The sequence below is a fragment of the Helicoverpa armigera genome, chromosome 26 (assembly GCF_030705265.1).
Source record: "Helicoverpa armigera isolate CAAS_96S chromosome 26, ASM3070526v1, whole genome shotgun sequence".
In the NCBI taxonomy this organism is placed as follows: domain Eukaryota; kingdom Metazoa; phylum Arthropoda; class Insecta; order Lepidoptera; family Noctuidae; genus Helicoverpa; species Helicoverpa armigera.
Window position 1 is genome coordinate 3,314,438 of NC_087145.1, and position 18,282 is coordinate 3,332,719.

The 18,282-nt window shown below is 39.8% G+C and overlaps 1 protein-coding gene across 11 annotated transcripts in view; it reads right to left on the reverse strand.

The window, feature by feature from the left end:
• The window catches only part of Pmca (plasma membrane calcium ATPase), a 152,784-nt gene that overhangs the window by 56,294 nt on the left and 78,208 nt on the right, over positions 1 to 18,282 (reverse strand). For all 11 annotated transcript variants that reach the window (XM_021331361.3, XM_021331351.3, XM_049849407.2 and 8 more), the window contains one exon: positions 14,938 to 15,145. In XM_021331361.3, coding sequence (XP_021187036.1) covers positions 14,938 to 15,094 — 157 coding nt within the window. In that variant the 5' untranslated portion in view covers positions 15,095 to 15,145. The remainder of the gene's footprint in view (positions 1 to 14,937; positions 15,146 to 18,282) is intronic.

An 18,282-nucleotide genomic window follows, 5' to 3' on the forward strand; every position in this document is an offset into this window, starting at 1 on the left:
AAAGGGATTCACATATTATGGGCATACGGGACCGATTTAAGCCTCTTAACTTTTTTAGTAGTTGAGTATATACATACTCTTTAAAATTGTAGAAGGAATTTTTATCAAATTGTCATTTCTAAATAATAAAATTACAAAACCATTTTGCCGCTTACGACTTTTAGTTATAAGCTAGCGCGCGTATTGTTATCCTCGCCCCGCTCAGACGCTCCGACCCCTTTTGGCGCCTTAGATGCGCGTGCCGGTTATGGAATTATTGTTGACCAATTCCTCGCCTTAAGCGTGGTGTATAAGCAAACAATTGAAAACTTCCAGAGCGAAATCCGATTTTTGCCGCTCGGAATGTGTCGTGCCTAAAATTCCGCTAGTGTAAAAACTCTGTTACTCTTGATTTGAAGTTTAAGTTGGTCCCAAAACGCGTATTTGCCTACGCTACCGAATGTTAAAATCTGCATATAATAGTAAAATTCCATAGAATGCGAATTATCCATAACCTTGTGTTGTCATAGATATTTTTATGCGTTGCCAAGACAATGGCGCCAATTTGTTCGCCATTCTCATTGAGTGACATCATGCGTACGTCACTATCGTATTCCAGTCAGGTATCGTAGTTTGAACAACTTTAAAGTTGGCAGAAGGTTAAATATTTAAAGCCAGGTTAAAATCGATAGACTTCAAATTACCTATCATATTTATTCTACCGCTAAAAGTTACCAAATTATTGAAGAAGCGGCTTTTAAGGGATTTTATTGTTTCTTCTTCAATATCACTACAATTTAAATTACTGTCTGTTTGTACCGGACTTGTTTTTATAGCTTTATGGAAATTATCAGTCATCCTTCCTGTGACTCTTCATAAATTAGTCATATGTTTATTTCTGTTCGTTGTCTGAGTTTATCATGTTCAAATTGAGTCAACATCCAACAGAGACAATATTATGTATAAAATACTATATTATAGATAGACTATTCCGGGGCACTTATTAAGACAAATATATCCCTGTATTATTTAGCTACAGTGTGTTTCCAAATCACACAGATATTATTATTTTTTCCTCACTTTAATTTCAAAGCTTCTACGTCAAAGTTGACTAAGTAACCTGTTTGAATCTAAACCTCTAATGATGAACTAATAAAACAAAGGCTAAGCGTTAATCACCGCGCGTCTTCTGACATCAGCAGGCGTCATTGTAGTATTCTGGTCACTGCTGTCATGACGTCACTAGTATATTATTTAAATTGTTAAGGGTGAGTTGCAACATGTAACATAATTAAACAATAACCAGCTGTGTACTTGCCGCCCTTTGGTCAAATTGGCGATTTGGCAGCTGGAAATGGTCGGTTGTTGGTACAGGCAAATGGTGCAACCCACTATAGAAGGCCGTTGATTTTGATAAAAACGCTAACATACTGTTCTTTAAGATTTTAAATGGACTTGTTATGTTATTTGAAGGTAAACGTGATTACATTACTGACATAAAGATCAATAAAGATCTCTTTAAAATTAGTTAACATCAGTCTTTTCCTACCATCTACAACAAAGGAAGTTCTCAATTAGAGAGTAACTTAAAAGGCGATGTTTTCAATACTATTTCACAGCTACACGTCAAAACCGGTTCATAACATTTAAGGTAATTGCAGTCAACATGTTAATACAATTATTCCATATTATTGTAGTGGTTAATATAAAATTATAGTCAACTGTTAGTCATTGATGACGTGGGTATCTATTTATGACATAGCGTTAAACATTTCCGTCATCTCTCATACATAAATGATGACTTTATTGTCGTTTTTAAACGCCTGTTTACATCGTACTTTAATTTGAAAATAAGCTGTTTTTATATAAACTATTATAATAGTACAGATAAGTTGTGTCCAAAAATAGATATCAGTAATTTAGCTATAGTGTATGGTCGTTAAAACAAAACTATGAATTTAAAGAAAATAACACATAATGGGTTTAGTAAACCTTGTACAAAAAGGTTTAGTAATGTCTGAATTATTCTAAAAGTGTTGTGTTCTAAGTGGTGTTACCCGCAGTTGGCCTTTACAGGGCAAAGTTGAGGGCGCTTAGAGCGTTGGAGCAAAAGGGTGCAACTAGCTCATGGACACCCCAAGGTGGATATATAAACGAAGAGCTTTGCAAAAGGGAAGGTTGGAGAATACTGACGTCATCCATTTATATTTATGATTCTATTGAAATAAGACAACATAACAAGAAATAACTCTTCAAACAGAAATGCAAAGAAAATAAAGGTCTAACAGCACTTACAAAGTAAAACTATTAACACCACAATGCAAGCGAAGGTATGAATTTGTTCAACCTAAGTAGTACATTAACAAACTTTTTTTAAAAGCATCCTTGCGCCTAACAAGTCTATTAACGTTTCAACACGGTGTTACTTTCAAGAATTGTTACACAAATTAGTTTAGTCGCCTTTCAGTGCGACTGGCGAAAACATTCCGTGTGCACGCGATCTAGAGTGCAATAACCACGAGTTTGCATTAACAATATTATTCAGCGACTGCCATTCCGTAAATAGAAATTCCTGTAAAAATCTATTTGATGGGAAATACCCCTTTTAATATATCAATTAAGTATAACGATCAATTAGTTTATTTCCCAAACTAAGTATGCAATTTTTAAGACATTGAGCGACGATTAATTGAGCCCAATTTTGAATACACGCGATCAAAATTACGACCGATTGAATGTCAAATTGTGGGGGTCAATTACCAAAAAAGAATGGGGGGAATTTTACTTTTATTTAATATATTTCTGTAGCTCATAGCCTTTTTCTTTACAGCTTTGAAAATACGATCGTAATCTTAATGTATGAGTCAGACGAAATGGTCACTTAGCATTGCAAAGTGGGGTATCAAGTCACAGCAGGACTTAAACAATAATATTATGAATGATATCATTTCTAATTTTATCACCGTTGTTGAGCACTCTACGTGCAAAATACTTTGACATTTTGGTGTCAATTCTATCAATTATTTGGCGGAATTATTACAAAAGCTACGTCTATTATTTTGCGTTCCGAAATGGAGCAAGAATTTTCGCGTAACATTATTTCACTACTAAGATCAAATGATTGACTTTGCCGGAACTCCAAGTCTAAATATTAGTACATTCTTCCTCTAAACAAAGTCTCGTTGCAAGGTTAAGCTGAATTATTGAACCTTACACAGCGTTTAAAGTAAAGCATATGTATATTCAGCCCTGAAGCGAATTAATGGTATAGCGACCTTGGATAAGATTACCTTCCAATATTCTGATTATACTTTTCGCTTAGTTGAATATTAAAATTGATTTGGTGGGCAATAAATTTGCTGAAAGCTGTGAAACAACGGGATATGGGCTCACGGCGTGGCCAAGCATCATTTGTAAGAGCTGTCAAATGCAGACATATGAGGGTAGGCTCGAGAGCATCGATATGACGTCATAGGCTCGCGCCCGCCCCACTCCACGGTCGGCCTTCGATCGAGATGCACGTTTGATGAGCGAATTGTTGTTAAAAATTTATCTGAATATTTCTGTATCAAGTCGAGACGCCAATATGGCGATGTGATGTAAAGATATGACCTGAGTATTAATTTAAACTTGTTCCTTGTTATTTTATTGGTACGAATTACAATTCTAACCATTTTCTTCACCGGGTAGTGTGAATAGAATACAAAACGATCACAACATCTATTTTCAGCAATTATCGTTATGAATATGCGTCAATTGATATCCAGTTCTAATGAATCGAGATTAATGGAGGAATAATCTAGATCCGATGTCCTTCCTGTGCCGTGTAGCGACGGCTTAAGAATACATATGTCGCTACCCCTTCTTCCAGTGGGTGTCGTAAAAGTCGACTAATGGAGTATAAAATGCACCAAACACCAGTGCAAGAGAAGGAAAACTCGGAAAAAACCCTCTATCAACCCGTCTGGCCAGCGTGATAGCAGTAGGCTAAATACCTCTATGAGCAGCACAAAAAAGCCACGGCCCCTAGTTCCCGGCAGTCCCGCTATTCCCGGTCATGGTGGCGACCGTGGTTACGGCGGGGCAGGGGGTGCGAAGAATCTCCGGGTTACGGGAGGCCACCAAACAAAACTGACTCTGGCGACGTACAACGGCCGCACGCTACGGCTTGACTCGCATCTGGCGCAACTCGAGGTGGAACTTGGGAAGATTAGGTGGCACATATTAGGGTTATGTGAAGTTCGAAGAGAGGGGGAGGACACCATAACCCTCGAATCAGGTCACCTAATGTACTTCCGAGAGGGAGACCAACAATCCCAAGGTGGCGTTGGGTTTCTGGTTAATAAGTCCCTAGCTGATAACGTTGTGGAGGTGTCTAGTGTGTCGAACAGGGTAGCGTACCTTATCTTAAAGCTCACCGACAGGTATAGCCTCAAGGTAGTGCAAGTGTACGCACCGACCTCGACACATTCAGACGATGAAGTGGAGGATATGTTTGATGACATATCAAGGGCCCTCCACTTCACTACAAAGACCCATTACACCGTTGTCATGGGGGACTTTAACGCTAAAGTGGGAGTACAGATTTGCGGCGAATCGGCAGTAGGATCCCATGGATTTGGAAGCAGGAATCATAGGGGGCAAATGCTCGTCAACTTCCTCGAACGTGAGGGGCTCTTTTTGATGAACTCTTTTTTCAAAAAGCAGCCCCAAAGGAAGTGGACGTGGCAAAGCCCCGACACTATGACTAAAAATGAGATTGACTTCATCATGACGAACAAGAAGCACATATTCAGAGACGTCTCCGTGATCAATAGGTTTAATACCGGTAGCGATCACCGACTTGTCCGAGGCTCTCTGAATATCAACTTCAAGGCTGAACGTTTCCGTCTGATGAAGGCCAGGCTCCGACCAACACTGCTCCAAACCATGACAGGATCTGAAACGTTCCAGTCAAATTTGGAGAACCGATTTGCCGCCGTGGAAACCACAACAGACGTTAACCAGAACCACGAAAATGTGGTTCGGATCCTCAGGAGGAAGGTTCGAGATTCTGTAACATGCAGCGTAAGGGCAGGAAATCAAAGCTTTCGGAAGAGACATTAGGGCTTATGAAGAGACGACGTGAAAACCCACCTGTCACTTCGTCAGCTAAGCGGGCTCTAAACCAAGAGATCAACAAGCACGTACGACGCGACCTCCGGTGCTCCAATACTCTTGACATTGAAAGAGCAATTGAGCTGAATCGGGGGTCAAAGGTGTTCGTACAATCTCTTGGAAGAAGCCACTTGACGAAGCTGACCACAACAAGTGGAGAAGTCGTTTCTTCGGTGCCGGCAGTCCTTTCGGAAGTGGAAAATTTCTATGGCCGGTTATACGCATCGCATGCATCTCGACCTGATCCCGGAAATGAGGACTCTAGAGCCACATTAACGCGCCATTTCACCGAAGACCTGCCAGAAGTCAGCAGTGGCGAAATCGAGATCGCTCTGAGACAGCTCAAAATGGAAAAGCCCTGGCGAGGATGGCATTACAACAGAGCTATTAAAAGCAGGAGGAAAGCCCGTACTGGGGGAGCTCCAGAAGCTTTTTAATGCCGTCCTGTTTGAAGGGAGAACTCCAGAGGCGTGGAGTAGGAGTGTTGTCGTCCTGTTCTTCAAAAAGGGAGACAAAACCCAGTTGAAGAACTATCGACCCATTTCCCTCCTAAGCCACGTCTATAAGCTGTTCTCAAGAGTGATCACGAACCGACTTGCGCGAAGACTCGACGAATTCCAACCACCGGAGCAGGCTGGGTTTCGGAGCGGATACGGCACCATAGACCACATCCACACAGTGCGGCAGATTATACAGAAGACCGAAGAGTATAATCAGCCCCTGTGTCTAGCATTTGTGGACTATGAGAAGGCCTTTGACTCGGTTGAAATCTGGTCTGTTCTGGAGTCCCTGCAGCGTTGTCAAGTAGATTGGCGATACATCCAAGTGATGAGATGTCTCTACGAAGCCGCTACAATGTCTGTCCAAGTACAAAATCAGCAAACAAGGCCCATACCGTTGCATCGAGGAGTGAGACAAGGGGATGTTATTTCCCCGAAACTGTTCACTAATGCAATGGAGGATATGTTCAAGACGCTGAACTGGAAAGGACGTGGCATCAACATCAATGGCGAACACATCTCTCACTTGCGATTTGCTGACGATATCGTCATCATGGCAGAAACGCTGCAGGACCTACAACAAATGCTGAACGACCTGGCTGAATCTTCTCTACGCATCGGCCTACGGATGAACTTGGACAAAACCAAGGTCATGTTCAATGAACATGTTCTACCGGAACCGATTGCGATACACGGCGCCGTTCTCGAAGTTGTTCGGAAATATGTATACCTCGGGCAGACATTGCAGTTAGGTAGAAACAACTTTGAGGACGAGGTGAATAGGAGAATTCAGTTGGGTTGGGCTGCATTTGGGAAGCTACGTCGAGTCCTAACATCGTCGATCCCACAGTGCCTAAAGACGAAAGTCTTCAATCAGTGCGTCCTACCTGTCATGACTTACGGAGCCGAAACGTGGACACTGACGGTACGGCTGGTCCACAAGTTTAAAGTCGCTCAGCGGGCTATGGAAAGGGCTATGCTTGGCATTTCTCTGAGGGATCGCATCAGAAATGAGGTAATCCGTCAGAGAACCAAGGTCATCGACATAGCCCACCGAATCAGCAAGCTGAAGTGGCAGTGGGCTGGCCATATTAGCCGAAGAACCGATAACCGTTGGGGTAAACGAGTTCTAGAGTGGAGACCACGCCTCGGCAAGCGTAGTGTAGGACGTCCTCAGGCACGGTGGAGTGATGACTTGCGCAAGACGGCTGGCAGGAGCTGGATGCGAGTAGCCGAAAATCGATCTCAGTGGCGTGCACTTGGAGAGGCCTATGTCCAGCAGTGGACTGCGATAGGCTGATGATGATGTCCTTCTAGTGTTATAACCCCTGATCGACGTCAGTACACCGCGAATAGCACACTGCATCGACCCTCGATTACTCCTAATGCGATTTGTGTTACCTTGCTATCTGATCCGAGCTAGTTTAGACAAGTTCTCTAAGCAGACCAAATGGCCTCACCGGAAAATGCAACTAAATAGAATTTTCACTCACTGTGTTGTTAAAACTGGAGTTTATAGTTACTACTAAAATCTGCCGAAGGATCGAAGTTGGAGGTTAGTTCATAGTTCGTTAGGGGAGAAAACGGTGTTCATTTGTTTCAAAAGTTTAAAACTCTGTAGATTAATTACGAAGAGAGTTCTTGGTAAAAATATTTTGTTTAAAGTTTTCAGTTTTACTGTATGAAGACTAGCTTTCAGGAACTAATTAACAGTCTAGAAATGGGCGAATAGGATCAAACTTCTTAGCGAGGTGGGCGTTTATAAGTCGGTGAACTTGCAAGGTATGAAGGTATGTAGCTCTGCTTTATATTTTGTGGTGCACATTTACAGTTAATTTTCCGCAAGACCTCCAAACAGCGATAAATCTTCCGCCATTATTGACCGTACTACCTAGGCGTACTAAGATTAAATTTCATTCATCCGTACTGGTGCTTATTTCAATTGTAGTACAAGGTTCGCATAATTCAAGCCGTGACGGCATCCAACTGAATTTATTAATGCAAAAGATACGCGTGTTGGCTGCCAATGTTTGGGACCAACTTGGACACACAATCATATGTGCCAATGTTTGTCCAACATACAAAAACTGCAGATTCAGCGATGCTTGAATCCTTAAAGCTTAAACTGAGCACTCGACCGTATCTTTATAAACTTTTGCGGTATTTTTTGTCAGGAATTTCGAGCACAGTTTTTCTAGAGTTCCAAAGCTAGTTGGAAATCTTTAAGCTGGTTTAACAAACCAGATGGTTCCGCTGGATCAGAATGCATGGCCAACATTCGCCGGTATTTGTCTCATTAAAGCATGGTGTACGTTGGTTCGTACGCGTATTGAACTTAATTTGCACATACCGACAGCCTTTCGCATTTCCGAGAATCGACGCCGCTTCGGTTCGGCTTCGTTACACGAATAAATATTAGTGCAGCGCTGAATAATGAAATAATGGATTATTTGTATGCAACGTGGCGGTGAAGTTTGTTTGTTAAAGGAAAGTTGAAATGGTTTATTAGTGATCATTGTTTGACTTTAAGTGCTACAGCCAATTAATTCGCGTAAAGGGAACTGATAACTACATCCTATTCCTCTATCAATTAGAGGCAATTTCGTAAGCTCTAAAACTAAGACCCACAGTTTCTACCATCTCATTTTCCCAACTAGTTCCATACAAAAAGGTCGCATCAACATTAATGGTTTCGGTACCGTTCCACCTAATTTATTCTTTCTGACGATTTGTGGATCCCTAAATTGGAAGCTTAGGGTGCTGCCATGAATGATTCAAGTGTTAACACGAATGTGGGTACTGACCGTTGCTCGGAAAATACTTGAGTTTACGACGTTGTAAAACTAAAGAGGTTTGGTTGGCAAGAAAGTTGGGATAGCCATATATGTGAGCGATACCTTGTTTTATTTAGGAAGTGGTTCTGACTCAAGGATGACGTAACGAGGCGTGGTGGATACTGAAGGTGTTTGAATCTTAATTGAACTGGATGGCTTAGAACTAGATAAAGTATGAAGGAGGACTGCTCCTGTAATTTTAGAGAATTCTTACTCCACCTATATGTATCAATCGGGCACAGTTTCAAACAACAATGTTATCGCAATGTTTGGCATTGATCCACGCGATTACATTCAATTGAACTCCGGCTCCATATAGCTTCAACTTAAAACCCTATAATCTAGTGTATAAGATGAGTAATAACCCGTTTTAGTCTGGATAAAGATGTTATTCCGCTGGAACCATTTTTCGCAAGCATTTGCTGGCTGAACAGTTGACAGGGGCGATCCATCAGAGGTAAAGAATTACTTACCAAATGGCAAGTGAAAAACAACTTTATATTTTAAGCGATAAGGAGCAAAATTGGCCGTGGTTAACGATCCCCGAATTTCTTGAAATACCACGGGTAGAGGTTGCGGGTTTCCGTAGCTTCGGCTTGTTTGGTATTATAATAAAACCTTTGAAACAAAAGTGGATTCATACGTTAGAATCGGTGTGAATGTAAATTTTTATATTATCATTTTGTTATGTTTGAAAACGGATACTGTTGTTGGTGTGCAGGGTAAAGCTTTTTTGAAAGAAACCTTTTTCCACATATTGGATTTTGGACATGTTATTAATATACTGATAATAAAATAACATGAACAGTACCACGTACGATGATCAGGTAAAAGTATTAATTACGTCGTACCACAAGGATATTTTCAAAGGGGAAATCCACATAATTGAAGCGGGCTACGATAACCATAACCTAATTTCGAACACGTTACCACGATAGCCGAATTATGTAGAATCTATTAATAAACCACAATGGCAACTACATGTGATGAACTAATAAACCTTTTGTAAATTGTGATTAATTAATTGACTGCCAAAACATATCGGACATGTCGATAAAGTGTGTAATACATTATGGTTTACAATCGCGTGACTGTCCGAAGTAATTTCGGCGGTCACATTTATCATAATGAAATATTACGCTAACTATCGGTCGTAGTGACAGTTGCTATTTGCACACGTAATTTGTGCAGTTTAAATTGTCAAATGTAGGGGAAGGTATACTCAAACGTTGTAATTCAAAGTATAATACAGGATACGAAATTTCATTAACAGAAGTTTACATTTTTTTCTTGAATTCTTGTGATATTGTTGAAGCGTCTAGACATGACGGAAATTTGTAACAAGTGAAGTCATTGGTTTATTAGTGTGAAGCTCAGAAACTAGTCGAGTTACTGAACGTCAGATTTCAACAGGAATTCAACGAAACGTTTACGACAAATCGATTTAAATAATTCAGGCGAGTTGTCATGACTCAGATCGGATTACAGACAACGTTTCAAGACAGGCTGCATTAAAATTTCATACGATATTGCAGTTACAAAGTTCAATTTCAATAGGAGTTTCGGAGAACCGAATTGGAGTAACTGACTTTAGGAGGGTAAAATACCGATGTTTGTTAGATAGGATTTCAAGCCTGAAATAATTTTTTTGAAAGCTCAGTAGCAGACTGTGATGGCATTGATGGACCAGATGTTTTTAAATTTGAAAAGGGCATTGTTTTTTTTTGGTGCATATGCGTATACATGTAGTTCAGCGTTTTTTAATATAAGTAAGACGCTTATGTTATTTACCCCTGGCGCAAGAAAGAAGAACGACTACTATGTACCTACTTCTATGTACTATGAAACTTATGTACTTTATGACATAAAGATTCCTCTTTCAACATCTGAATTCGTTACGTCACTTTTCCAAACGTGACACAATAGGCTAGTTTCCTAAAAAATAATAATTAGTCCGTCTTGTAGATTGGCCAAAATTAAGCGATACGTATTTTTTCTTTTTTAAATTGGATCAGAACTTGTTAAGATATAGCGTGTTAAAGTTGAGTATGACGTCACAAGTTGCTACAATTTTCAGGACACTGTGACGCAAAAGGCCCCCACTCCTAATTTTTGAAGTGTATTATCTTTGTCATTTTATGTTTAATTAAAAAAAGAAAAAATACGTATCCAATATTTTTTAATTATCTAAAAAGCGGACTAAATATTATTTCATTATTTCGACCCTGGAAACTACCCTATTCTCACTACACCGGGATGGAAACATTCTGATACAAATTCTTCCTCTCCAACCATATCAATAGCTATGCTTATATTCGCAGCCCGAGAGGCCTATCCGACTCCAAATAAAGGTCAAGTCAATACAACGTCTTTCAAGTAACCTAGCCAATACCAGTTTCCTCCTCGGAACAATACGACTTACGTCTCAGAAGATAAAATAGTTTCACGGACTCATCAAGATTGGGGCTCTAACTCGGGAACATAAAATCCGAGGCCAGTCAGATTGTAAGTAGGTACGACGGATTTTTTGCCATAGGAGTGAAACGAGATGGTTCTCAGAATTAAACGTGAAAAATAGGTTGTCAGTCCTAATTTTAATTTGATTAAAGAAAGATTAATGTACTCGATTTTGGCAAAATAATGGTTAAAAGGCGAAGAAAACACAAAGGCTGTAAAGGCGATATTTCGCACAGAAGCATGGGTTGTACAGTGCTGAGTAATGCGTGACCTCATTAACGACATGGGGACCATAAAGTTCTACTAAATTCCAGTATTAGGCCTTCATCGAGTGGGTGCAGACATTTATTAATTAGGACGCCACCATGACACAATCCCAGAGGATTGCCGGTTCAAACGTGACCTTTTAATGTAATTAAGCCAGCATTGATGTGCGTCCTTAGACAATTTGCCAGCGATTGTACTCACCGCTTCATTTTTGTTCTAGTCCTAGAATTATTCTCAAATGACCTGACTATTTTCATGGAAAATATAAAAATTCCGCAACGTGTTATTAACCTCTAGACGTTTTTCTGTAGCGAAGCGACAGCAGTGTGCGGAGCACCACGTTTTAGTCATAGCATATTTTAGTTGGCGCTAATTACTTTTTGATGAGCAAAGTGTGAGTAACAAGATTACGAGATGCATTAAAGGGACATGACACATTCCACGTTTTCCATAAAACGTTCTATTTTTACATGCTTACCTAGTGTTCGTTAGCATAATGTGTACATTGTGTACACCTCTTTGAAGTACTACTTTAAACAAAGGAGACATTACTGCTTCCATTTTCTGAAAGTACTTTACACAATTAAGGCTGTTAGCAAGCGATGTATAATCTTGATGAATTGCTTTGCTCATTACCATTAATTTACTGGAAAAAATAGGTTCTGAAATTTCGGTCGTCCTAAATGAATGATTGAATAAGATTTGGTCGAGTGTTCCGTTGTCGAAAGTTTAATCAAGACTATCTTAAGCAGCTACTTGGGGAAACTCGTTATGCGGTGACTGGGTTCCCACCGTTAAATCTATTAAACTAGGTAGAGCCGGACGTTTGGATTTACCGAGAATGTCGGTTTACAGAATGCTAATCTCGCTTCATACCGTGAGATATTACGGAATTGTCTCCACCGTTTTCGCATAGAAAACTTTAATTTCGACTGTTTACTTTGGCAGCAGTTACGTACTGCGGACGGTTTTAACATCGCTTTCAAACGCTAATTCAACATCAACCTCGATTCTTACCGTCTCAATTAAGGATATTTGTATTTCTGATTAAACCTCTGAATATGCTCGTGGCTATTAAACTGAATGGAGTCCGGTTCGAAAGCCCAATTACTTTAAAAAATAAAAATAGATGTGATTCAATAATAAATATATATATCGGGTCTGTAGTTGACCTTTGACACGACCGACCTAACGATCCTCTTCATTGGAGCCATTTCGAAAATCAAAGATTTCTGCAAACGTCCTCGTTGGGGTCAAATAAGCCATTTGACGACATTTAACGTGTACTCAGTGTGACCTTTCCCACTCCAAGGGACGATTGAGATTAGGGCCTGACTACCGTTGAGCTAACAAAGGTTTTGTCAACAACTTAGGTCTTTCAACTTTGACATTGCGCTGTTGTACGTCTATTTTTTCAATACATATTTCTTTGGCAGAGAATCGAACTACCCGATCTGGTGAAGGCAAGTTCGTTCGGAATAAATGGGCGCTGTCTGTTAGTAGATACGTATCGCGACATTTCCCGAGCAATATCGATAAGTCTACTCCGATAGTGTCGGTATGATGGGACTCGATGCCAAATACAAGACACTTTGTAATAGATACGAGGTTTGTATTTGTGCAAACGCCTATCGAGTTATTTTGTAATAGGATACAGTCAAACTGGCGCCAGTTAAAACAGAAATGTCGAATTGCAGAGCGAGATTAAAGGCATTCTAAATGTTTTTACAATGATGAAAAATACGAGCACAGTCCAAAAGGTAATAAATTCGAGAGGAGAAAGAAATGCGTCAGGAATAGAGCTGCGTTTCCTTTATCTTACATTACAAGTGAACGGTTGTAAAAAGGAATTCAGGGTGAAATTTGATGATGTTAAAGGTGGCGGATATAAAGAGAGCACGTTCTGTACCCACGACTTTTGTTACGAAGCACGTAGAACGCCATCCCCTGAGGATTTACGTCCGTCACCGACCGATTGCGGTTACTTAACGAAAGTAACTCAACCTGAGATTGTGCGTAAACTTGGGTATTGTTATTTGGGGACTTACGACATCACTTCCCTTCAGAATTTAACTTCCTTAATTACGGCCCCACAAACTTTACAGCTAGAGAGTAAAGTATACCTACCTATCTGAATTCAAGATATCTTATTTCGTAAATAAAATATTTTCTCTTAAAGGAAAACTATTAAGCTACTCTATCTAACATTTTACAGCACATTTTACTACAGATGCTGCTCCTAAAAATAAATATTAAAGACGTTTCATGTGTATATTTTTATCAAAGCATACGGAACGCAAGATCGATGGAAGCGTGAAAACCCTTTTTAGATTTAAAAGCCACTATAAATACCTCGTAAGATACCGATACTCGTAAACTTCCATCTATAAAGGTTGATGCACTATCTGAAGTCGTATTACGTACCTATCTACATTTTTGAGAACATCAAATACTACTAATCTACCATGTTTAGATGTTATGCTCAATCAACTTTCATATCCACTATAGATATTTATAATATATTCGACAAAAACATTACATCCAGCTAGGTATGCTGAACCAAGTTTTTTATTTCTAATCAGATCGATAATAGAAAGGAGATAAATTTTAAGCTAGACTATAAAAGGACATTGGACGGTCAATGCTACGCCATTGTCTCCATTAAGGACATCGACATAACGTGAATGGATAATGAATTAACGGTAGCACGGCGAGTTGAAGCCACTGATACAATATCTAGAGACCCACTTAAACAAGTTATTATCAGCAGTTCAGGTATAAACGACGAAGCTATTAAGGGAACCGTTATCGGGGACATTATCAAGGGTGCAAAGGATAAAGAGCCACTAGCCACCCCACCGGCTCGAGAACTTCGGCCAGTTATCGATCTGATAGCGGTTTGACAACAGTTCAACAAGATTAAACTTGATGTTCAGGTAAAAAATTGTCTATTACGCGAGCATTTTCGATAAGCTCCAATTTCTTGAAATTATGCTCTGAAGAGATTGGTGAATGAGCTGAGAATTTTGACGACGTATTTAAACGATGCTTAAAAAAAGGGAACAAAGTTGTCAGGAATGTCGTTATGACATAATTGTGATAATATCGAGACGAAAAGAAAACACGCCGTCACACGAAGGTCGCGGTTACCTAAATATATTAGAATCAGCTGGCTACAAGCTATGTAAACGGTTCCAGTTCGAAGAACTATAACTAAATAATACAAATTGTAAGCAGCCAACTAGTGATTGACAAACCCTTTGTGCGTTCACGTAAATATTTGACTTCAAGAATAGTTCTTACCATAATACACGTAAACCAAGTGTTTTGTGACTCATTTGCTCAACACGCCGAGAGTTCAAACATTTGAATAATAGCTAAAGATTTTTTAAGAATTAGAATTGAATTCACAGCTATGAATACGCTTGTGAGATCGTCAAACAGCGAACAATTCCTCAGCTTATGAAATTCTGCGGTTTACGTAGAATTTACTAATGAAAACTACAAAAGCGTTTGGTGGTCGTGTTTCATGTAAGAATGGAGTTCAATTCTGTATTTGCGTTGTGGGGAATATACCAGAAGTTTGGAATATAACCGCAGAGTTCAAACAGAGTTCAATTTTGATATCCCTGTTTATGTTGTAAAGGATAAGAAAGTTGCTGTCGTTGCTGGTGATGCTGATGCTAATCTAGAAGAGGAAGAAGGGGAGACTACGTTAGAAGTAATAAAGAATTGGTACGGACCATCTGTGGGCGATGTGTAGAGCTTCTTGCATATTTCTTGCGGACCACCGAGCGCGTTGATCTTGGCCATGCCCTCGGCGCCGCGAGACTCCATCAGCTCGCGCAGCTGCCGTAGGGTGACGCCGTATTGCGCCGGCCGCCCCTCCACCGTAGCCATGGTGCCGGGCTCGCGGCCGCCGCCCGCACCACGCCCGACAACCCTCTAGCTCTGGAACAAATAACACTTACATTAGCACTTAATAAATCAAGTCAAATTATAAGACATCATGATCATAAACAGCCTCTTCTCTAGGATGGATATATAGGGGGAATGGTTAATTACGCTTGCCAAAGGTGGAACTGTCCAGGTTTCCTCACTATGTTTTCCTCTGCCGTTATTTGCCGTTATTACTAGAGTCCCATGTATACGTATAACTTCGAAAAATTATATTGGTACTTATTTAGCCTGGATTAGTCCCTAAACTGTTACCTGAAATGTGGGTGCCTAAAATACTAGGCCACTACGACCATCACATAGGTAAGTAAAAGTTCTATCCTTTAATCCTCTCGTCAATTGTTTAGATCTAATAGAATACAGCTTGGCAACAGCGACTGGGATATAATTTGAAATCCTGTGCGCGCAGGGGATTACAAAATACTACAGACTCCTACGTTATGTACCGCCTACGTAGTAGTAGTGGGCGTTTGTACCCACAGTTCGTCAGATAAAGTAGTTTGGTAAATTCAAACGTGGAGTTAGCATATAGGTACATGATTTAGTATTCCACTTGTGATTCATTCATTATGCATCAATGTATTAGATTCCGATATTTTTGTAAGGTTAAAATGTTCATCAAGATTTTATAGCAGTAATATTTTCTGTCTGAGCTAAAATTATAATTACAGCAATAAATTGCAAGACGAGACACATTTTTATTGAATCATAATTGGTAGGAGACAATAAATAATGAAATTAGATAACCTCTACCGACGATGTCTTTGTGCTACAAATGCAACGATGATCAAAGTCCAGAGATTCCAAAGAACGCACCTGCGTCAGAACCTATGACGTTAGCGAAATATCTGCGAATTGACAATGCGAATGTATTTGTAAATAACGTTACGCTTTCCGAGAATTCCTGACATTTGTTGCCTCAGATTTAAGACTTTCTGTGAGAGACATTTACGATATCGTGACTGTAACGAGTTACGGAAACTGACGACGAATCCTCGAGTGTAACGTCACGCCTGGTTTTCATGAATCATTAGGCAGAGGTTTATCTTAGTACACCCACATTCGAGTAAAACTTCATGTTGGTAATGCCATCAATCGACTCCAGAATCCGAAAACTTGAAGCTCCTACGATAAATATCACTAGGTCAATGAATCTTCAGCCTAATTTTGAATAAATTATTATCAGAATCGAATACTACAGTTTTAGTAGTGTAATATTTCTGAGTTATTCTCACTGTATAAGTGGAAACCTGGTCGCTATTTACGGCACTATAAAACTTCCCGTCGGGTGCACTTTAGCGTTGAACAGTGCATAATTATACAAGGGTGGGGATCTTCGCACCTACTATGTAGGGGCGTAGGGTTCGGCCCACATTATTCTTCATAAACGTATTACATTTATTCAGGTGATCATTTCTTTGCTTTAGTAAAGTCTTTGAAACTCAGTAATAAACAAGCCTATTAAAATAAATACGTTGTATAGAAACAGCCAATAAATATTCATTAGATACCTTACGATAGATAACACCTTGCTTTGTTCCAAGCGCTATAATTATTCTGCAAGATTCCTATCAACTCATGACCCTATAGAGGACGGTTCTTTTTACTCCAACGGAGCTTCAATCGATCAGATCTGAGGGTCAGCTGCAGCACACACCTGCAAAGCTATTACACTCTTTTTATAGGGCTATAAAGCCATCAGAACGTTTATTGGAGTGTCGTACATAATTTAGAAGTATCATGAAGACACTTCGCGAACGATATAAAAAGATATGTCTTGAATGTTCGCGGAATTTGTGACACAAAGTGAATGTTTAATTTTGCAGTTTATGACCTCGAATAAGAACAGTGAGATCAACAAATAAAAATTCTGACTCAAATGTTGCATCATTGTTCAAATAACAAATGAACGGAATTTTTAATTTGGGTGGATTCATAGGACAAACAGCGTTGGTACGGATTAACATGGTCTAATATTCTATACGGATGATTTTATAATCTGAAATGTTATTGAGATTTCGAAAAATACACCTGCACGCCTGCCTCCTCTCAAAATAAAAGCGACAGCAAAGTTCAAAATTAAACAGTTAAAGGGTCTATAGCAAAGAGAATTTAGCATACCTCTGATATTTTGCCAAAGGTTAAAACGGGCCTCAACTTTTAAAATTCCTCACACGTGTTCATTACAATTGCTTAGGAACTTAGTTGCCGGGGGTCGTCAAAAAGAGAGGGTTAGGCACTCCAAGTCTATAAACCTTGGTGAATACACAATAGGGGGTGTGTCAGGAGTGCCCCCCCACCACCTGCGTATCCTCGTATTTTATATACGCAAAACGAACTCGAGCGGAAGTTATGGGAGCCGTGTAAAGTTAAGATCATTGCAAATTGTGTCGTTATTTTGAAGCCTGCAGCACTTTGTATGTGAAAAAAAGGGGGGACTATGACATAATTTTTGTTGGTTCTGTTGATAATTCTATGTTCGAAGACCGAACCTAGAATGACGCAATCTAAGGAAGTACAGGAAGAATCATTACTCAAGTTAACCCGTACTTAAAATTGGAATGGAGATTGATGACATCCAATTTTATCAAGGTTGTGTTGCTATGTGGTTTAATTAATTACTATTCCTATTATTTACTATTCCCAGTTTACGTGGAGGCCTATGAGGCGGTACAGGATAACAAGGCCAAAATATCCTCAGGTGTAAACAAATGACTCATCCACTTCGTTAATTAATTTAACTAATGTTCAACTCTATATTTAGCCGATGTTGTAATAAACCGGAATACTATTATTATATTTCAACGTGGCTATGAATGAGGAAAATATGGAAGCACCAACCGAATATTCAGAATTTCTTCAACACACAGTCACACTGCACAAACAATCGGTAGAAATCCAGACACAACGCACACTATTTCACTCCGCCTAGTGAGACACTCAGAATGGAACAATAAGTATAAACAGAGTATTTGTTAGGTCGCGTCACTGGCCCAGCAATATTTCGAGTACATACTATTATCCCTCAGTAAAGGCGAGCGCGGGGTGCCAGGGCGGAGGGGGGAGGGGTGTCGAGGAAGAGCCTAAGAGCCACCCTGAGAAGGCTGCCAACAGCATTCGGGTTGAGTGTC